The 7,443-nt window shown below is 35.2% G+C and overlaps 1 protein-coding gene and 1 long non-coding RNA gene across 2 annotated transcripts; one reads left to right on the top strand and one right to left on the bottom strand.

Moving 5' to 3' along the window:
- Window positions 1–1,148: 1,148 nt before the first annotated feature.
- LOC105138955 (uncharacterized) lies at window positions 1,149–2,970 on the top strand. Its single transcript, XR_844891.1, has 2 exons — window positions 1,149–1,541; window positions 2,061–2,970. It is a non-coding gene; the product is annotated as an uncharacterized LOC105138955 (long non-coding RNA).
- Window positions 2,971–3,110: 140 nt separating this feature from the next.
- LOC105138956 (PI-PLC X domain-containing protein At5g67130-like) lies at window positions 3,111–7,443 on the bottom strand. The gene is made up of 9 exons (XM_011045218.1): window positions 7,222–7,443; window positions 7,017–7,139; window positions 6,775–6,912; window positions 6,361–6,459; window positions 5,961–6,264; window positions 5,644–5,867; window positions 5,479–5,562; window positions 4,375–4,922; window positions 3,111–3,406 (listed from the first exon to the last, which is right to left on the bottom strand). Exons 1-8 carry the CDS (start codon window positions 7,327–7,329, stop codon window positions 4,701–4,703), a joined length of 1,302 nt encoding a protein of 433 aa, XP_011043520.1. The 5' UTR covers window positions 7,330–7,443; the 3' UTR covers window positions 3,111–3,406; window positions 4,375–4,700.

The raw sequence follows: 7,443 nt of genomic DNA, 5'->3' as shown, positions 1-7,443 counted from the left end.
CAAATAAGTATACAAGCAGAATTGTGAATGGCATAAACAAATAAGTATACAAGCAGAATTATGAATGGCATAAACAAATAATTTTCTGTATCCTTTGTTTCAGAATTAATAAAGGAGTTTTTTGTATCCTTTGTTTCAGAATTAATAAAGGTTAGGAGTGTTTTTCTATAAATTGTGTTTATAGTTATGAATTTTAAGACTTGTATTGTTGTTATTTGTCTATTACTTGAAAGGCTTCAAGAAAAGTTCTTTAAGTGTGTGAAACATCTTAGTGCATAGGCTAAACACGAGTTTAAATTGTGAGGAAGGATGAGTCTAGTGTGGAACTAGACTGCCACACTGAAAGTAAAATTTTATTAAAAATTTTATCCCTATGTTAAGTGTGTGTGTTTATGTGTAAGCTTGTATAATTTATTCTTGTGTATTTATATCTTATATATTGTTTTTTTATTATTATTGATTTATCTATATTGAATATATACTTATACTCATGAACCTGCTATATAATACTTTCAACACGCGCATTATTTTTAGTTGATGGTTGAGCTGGGTAATACTTATAAAATCACTAAACTGGTTTTTTATCAGGATTAGTAGCCTATGAGCATTGCTTTTATTTATACTCTTTGCATCTTATAGCATCAATTTGATTTATTAATGCCTATTAATTGAGCAACTTAGGATCTTTTGAGACCAAATATGAAACGGAGAAAACAAATACAGATTATATTTTAAAAGCATAATTTTTCTTGAAAATCTACGTAAGAGAGCTCAATTCAAGAGAATTAGATCAACTTCTTGGACTACGCAATTACTCAGCTAATTGTTTTCTATAACAAACTCTTCACCCTGAAATTTTTTATTGGAGACCTATACACACAAAAGCTAATACCGTATAGACATTTTTAAACAAAATAATATTAAATTAAGCTGGTTAACACTCGTTAAGGAATTAATTGATCAGTTTTTGAAACTAGATAGAATTATTTAATTCATTACAAATTAATTTATAATTTATTAACTTTTAGTTATTAAATTAAGCATGGTTAATAAAATAATAATAATCTTTATTTTGTTTTGTTTGGTGAAAAACCGAGAGAAATGGTGATATGATCTTACGATGTAAAAAAATGGCCACTTTCTGTCTCTTTATATTTGCCTTAATAATTATTATTATTTCATAAATTTCTTAGTGCCCATTCTGCTTGTTTCTACGTGCAACAAGAAGCCTAAACTCAAAGAAGTCTTCTCCCTCTTAACTTCTATGTTTCTTTGTTGAAAGAAACGAAGAAAGAAAATCTATATGGAGAAGGAAGAGGCAGAGATTGATCGTTTACAAATAGACATGCTGGCTTATATATTTGGTTTGATAACTCCCTTCACTGATTTAGCCCAGGCAAGTTGTGTTTGCAGGAAATGGAAAGAAGGGGTGAAGCAATATTTGGCACAAAGAAACAGCTTGAGCTTTCTGGTTGGAAGATGGATGATGACTCCACTGCCCGTCTTGTTCGCCTTGCTTACAACCTGAAAGAACTCGACATGTATGCCTCTGTCCTTTTTCAATTAATGATTGAGACTTGGTGATAATTTTTATCTTATGAGTTGTTTGCTGATAGTTGATTAAACCAGTACAAGATTGGAACTTTGTTCAATAGAAAAATGTAATGTTTGCAAGAGGTCAGGAAAGTTGGTTTATTTTTTCTTTGTGATTTTGTGTTTTGTTTGAAACTAAGGCTTTTACGTTCTTGAAAGATTCAAGCATAAGCAGTCATGTCTCTGGCTTTGATATCTTTTAAGATTTTAGATATTATTTTTTTGTGGGATGGCTTGAGAAACATCCAACTTGTTTCCCGTTTTGACTGCCCAGTGAACGCTATTGCCTAGAACAGCCAAAGCCTTCAATAGTTATACGTGTATAGTGGTTGATTTGGCTATTAACATCGCCTGTTGGATGATTATTTGTGTTCAATAGATATAGTGGTTGAATTGGTTATTCGGAGCTTGAATTGGCAATAGCTTGAAAATAATTTCTCATTTGCCTTTTCTATTTTCAATTCAAGGAGCCGGTGGGGTTGCCAGATAACTGACAATGGACCGGACCAAATTTATTGGGCAAACTGAAATCCATGTCTACGGGGCATGGCCAGGATCACCAACAGGGGTGTCGTTAAACTGGCATGTGATAGACGATAACTGTAACTTTGATTAGTGTAGAACTTCATGTGGTAAGCTTTGGTGCCTGTACTAGTCTCCAATCATGCAAAATTATTCAACCTTGAAGTATTTCGTAGCTTTCTTCAAGCTTCAACAGATTTCAAGGGCCAACTCCTAGCAACACCTGGACACTGGTGGTACTTTTATCAGAGATGAGTCTTTATTTGCTATCGCAGATAGCTTTCCACATTTAAAGGTGAGTTCCCTGATGACATCACCCCGAATTCCATTTTGAACATATTTTTAGATGCTTCCATGTTTATTTGTCAAATGGCAGTGATGGTCTAACAATTGAACTGCTCGAAGGATGAAATCTTGCTTAACTGATGTTAATACTGGTCTCTAGAAAGTGATCTTACTGAAAATGACTTTGCATCTTATTTCGTTCTAGACTGTTGTCCTATGGAGCTACCGCCATGTAACAGAAATCGGTCTTCTTTCTTTCTTAACGTATGGGGAACCAGAATTCCTGTACATTTCTTCATTGAATTGCCTAACATTAGTCCTGCCCTTCAAATTTAACCCCCTTAAGCACTATTAAACAGTGTTCATTGCTCCTGTATGGTTATTATTTCTGCTACATGTTTCAATCATTATCATGAGCCTATGGTTCCAATAAACAGCTGGGAATATCCTTCAGATTCTTCCTCTGTACCAATGAAGTTAATTATTCCTATCCGTAAATTATGAAATTTGGCTTTGTATAGTATACGTCAAGATTTGAGCTTTATGCAGATGAATCTTCTGGGTTTTCAATCTATGCAGGTTATGATTTCTGTTTGCGAAAAAATAACAAGGCAGAACTAACAAACAGTATTGCCCTGCAGATGCGTTAAGATTTTGATTTCATAACTGTTGTTGTGCTTATTATGTATTGTTCTATCCCTTGCATATAATTCTCAAGAACCAAGCCGTCATGCTTTTTTATTCCAATTGCTAGAATTCACCGAGACATGGGAAACAACATGACCTATTTCATTCTAGAAGACAAGCCCTCGAAGAACTCCTTATCCTGACAGCCTACATGTTTCACATTTTTCAGATGGTGATATGCAGAGGATAATAATGGCCCAAATATAAGTGGGCGAGCAAACCAATAGAAAATGTTGAGTGAAACTAGTAATGTAATGGAAAAACTTCAACAGTAGCTCCATTCTACCCCAACCGCTAAATACTATGGTCAACAGACAACCTGAAGAACATGAAGAGAGAATCTGTCAAAACAAGAAACATAAACATGAATTCTTCTTACAAGCAAAGAAGAATATGAGCTTTTAACACATGAATTTAGCCATAACTGTGTGCAGTCCAGAGAGTATGCAGTACTTGCAGAGCTGCTACAATGTTAATGCTTATCTGTTTCCTCATTAGTTTAAAGGACCCATGTGCATATTTTAAGGACATTAGGTGTTTAAATGAAGAGATTGAAGAAAACCAGGAACAAAATAAAATTAGTGCCTAGAAATAAAGTATATACTGAATCAGGGAAGAACAAGAATGCAGATTACCAGAGAGAGATTAATATATTGTGTTGTAATTGGTAAGTTTCTAAATAATATCTAGAACCTGCCAAACCCCTTTACCACTTGAACCAACACCCAACTCCTTCAGAATAATAAAGAAGAGACTACCACTTGGCATCGTTTGCTAGAATCTTTAGCATTTTCAAATTGAAATTCGAGGTAATTCAGTTTCTACCAGTAGAACCCATAAATCTTACACGATTAATCAACTTTTGACAGGATATGAGCAGCATTTGACCATATCAAATTGAATGCAATTGCTAATAGCCATGAAGATGAATAGCGAGAACAGCGAGTTTATGAAAAGTCAGAAAAAAATTTCGAAAGTTGGAGATTAAGTTTATGGTTAATAATAATAATTATATGCAGCCTGCAGAATTTAATGAGTATGGCAAAAGTCTTGGTTTGCAATTACAAGAACGCAAATTCAGATAAAAAGTCCTCATATTGGCATGCTTCAAAATGCAATATATCCAGATATTTGTACACTTATTTGAGGCTTTTATTATAAGGTTTATGGAAATCTAAATCGTGTTTAAGTTAAGATCAGGAACACAGATGTTTAATGTTGCTAAAAGTAAGATAATGGCAATTCTTTAAGAACCACACAACCTTTAGAGCGAAGCAAACTACATACCTGAACCTTTTCATGACATATTCTGGTCACTGATGGCCACTGCATACCATGACATATTCTGGTTACTTTTGGACACTATCTACCTCGGATTCCTGTGCAACTCCTTACTTTTTTGCCTCAATATAAGAATCTCAAAAGTTCTTTGTTTACAATCACATTTCATATCTCTGGAAAGTAGTCCTTTACCTTTCTCTCAATAAGGCTGGGACATGGTATACCAGTTATTATTGGAGAATACATACAGAAACTATTAATCTCTACCAAAGAAGTAACTCCCTAGTCATCTAAGGAAAAGAGTGGATCCCTAACCTCCATCCAGAAATCATTCACTGTATCCATAATATGATCAAGATTTTTCCAATAGAAAAGAACAAGAACAAAACAGAGCTATTTGGAGATTGGATTTTTGATGCAGATTTCGAGAATTGAACAGATCCACTAAAGCTTCCTGCAGTATTTGACAGTGGGCTTGTACTTCCCGCGGTATTTGTTACAGGACTTAAATTAGGTATGGTAACATTACTGCAAGATCCAAAAGGTGCTCCAGCCTGCAAAAGACCATAATATGGCATCTTTAGCAATCAAATTTATTCACATTCTAATACCATAACTAGTCAATAGCCCTTCACAAATGGAACCCCAGGACTCAAAAGTGATCAAACTATATTGTCCAAGCCATAACCAAAACAAGAATCCATTGCTTTTTGTTGAATGAAAGTAAAAAAGCAAGGAAAAAGTCAAGTTCAAAACTTATGTCATGGCAAGTCATATTAAATCCTTTAACCTGTCACAGTGACAATACACCATGAATATGTTTTAAACATTTATTCAAAACTCCTACTCATCATCCTATCATGGCACAAGAATAACTCTCCCATGGAAGGGGATATGAAGCAAGTCTCACAAGGTTGTGGCTAATTGTGATCCAACTCTAGATTGAAAAATGCACCCCAAATTAAATAGACCAATATTCAAACGAAATTAATTAGGCATGCATTTGGAAATTTGTCAGAATTGGAAATTTTTTATTCTTTGTTTCCAGAAACAGCTAAACCACAGTGTGGAAGTAAGGCAGTTAATATTACATAGGTAAAATGGATAGACCTGGCAAGCAGTCACAGTGCTACAACCACATGCCTGCCCGTTCATTCTATCCATAGCATCAAAAACACCACCACCATCACTCCTCTGCACCATATTCATCCCAGTTAGAATGCTTAAATAGGATATGTTTATTTCACATCTATTAGTGCATGGTAGAACTAATACCATGTAAAAGTTGACTGCCAGAAAATTTGGCATCACATTTCCAGCTGCTTTATAGCAGGTACCAACCATCTGAGCAAGTGGAGTTGAATGCTCTTTGCAAGCTTCAGTTTCAACAGGATATGTTGGGAAGTAATTCATTAAAAAAAGTGATGCACTTTTGGAATTCAGTGGCTTTGATTCTTTTCTGCTTGGGCACGAGCCTGGTTTTACCCCAGGATCTCCAGCTGAAATTCAATTAATCATGCAGTTGTTACTGGACCATGCACCTCCAAGCAAACTTTATAACACCGATAGATATTTATGAACATGATGCTTACCCTCATTTTCCAACATATATTTCCATTGATAAGCAACTCCTTCCTCTGCTTCCTTTGAAGCAATAGAAGTGAATACCACAAGCCGGTGATTTTCTTGCACCATCTCTGTCACAGTGGGCCAATCTTCTCCCTTTTTCGGCATCTTAGACACAGGAAACCAATACTTATCCAAACCAGCATTGATGAACAAATTTATCAAGCCTTTTGGAGTATGGACGTAGTCCTCAATGATAATTGTCACAATCTCAGTTGGATTCTCACTCAAGAATGCTTCCACTTCCTTCAAAGTGTTTATTGCAGGTTGCTAAAAAAAATCCAGATGGGCACGTCATAAACCAATTTACAAAAACCATTAACAAATTTCAAATTAGTTAAATTGGTAAAATGGAAAGATGTATACAAACGCAGTGAAGTTGTAACATTGCCCTCGAAATGAATGGCAGAGCCAGATGTCGCCCTCGAAATCATACATATCCAACATCAACCCCCTCACACCATTCTAACAAACAACCATGAAAAAAAAAAGACAATTAATGATAAGTAAAATATTCATCAATGTCTACGAAAAAGAATCGATTAGCTTGTCTAATTGCCAGGAAATTAAGCACAGGAAAGGAACGAAATATAGAATTCATCATTTAATTGTCATCCAACTTAGCACCAGTACATAGTTGAATACTCGAAAAGCTCAAAATTTTCATTTCAGTTTTTCTCTCGCATCCAGATTCTGAGTAGCCAAACAAGTCAACAAGGAAAAATGGAAAAAAAAAAAAGAAACCAAATAAAAACAAAAGGAAGAACAAGGACCACATACCCTCAACTGATTTGTCACAGTGTCTTCTTGATTGTAAAATGTAAGCCTCTGAACACCAGGCAAAGGAGGTGCATCAACAATGCTAAAAGAATTATGAGTAACTAACCATGTATACTTATTAAAAGGCAACCCATTTATCTGCAAAAGCGCACACAAAAACAGACACAATCTTTACAGTGTTTTAGCTAAAAACAACCCAAACCCATAATCAAAAACACAAAATTAAACCAAAAAAAACATACAAAAGAATTAGGTATGATAGCTTGGCCTCTGGTGCAAATGGGTTGAGTCTTGCCTAAAGCAGGGCAATTTCCACAATAAAGACCTGGCCCACAATTTGTGGCTTCTGTACAGGATTGTAACACCTATGGGATTGACTCAAAATTCTGTTATAAATTGTACAGATCATGAAAAATAAAAATAAAGAAAAGAAAGAGATGCAAGCACCTGTGCATGAGCTATCAAGAATGAGGAGAGAAGCAGAGAGAGGTAAAGCAAGCCGATTGCAGGAGGGGCTCTGCATAGGCTACGGTGGACCGTGAAACACGGGGACATCGCCACTGTACGCTTATGCAGAGCTCGAGAACTGAGTAAAGAAAGATAGAGAGAGACTGATAGAGAGAGAAGAGAAGTCTTTTTAACTGTGTAAAACTGTATACGAAGATGACA

This window comes from Populus euphratica, unplaced genomic scaffold (genome assembly GCF_000495115.2).
Source record: "Populus euphratica unplaced genomic scaffold, PopEup_1.0 scaffold188.1, whole genome shotgun sequence".
In the NCBI taxonomy this organism is placed as follows: domain Eukaryota; kingdom Viridiplantae; phylum Streptophyta; class Magnoliopsida; order Malpighiales; family Salicaceae; genus Populus; species Populus euphratica.
Note: the sequence above shows the minus strand (reverse complement) of the source record. Positions and strands in the feature narration are given on the sequence as shown.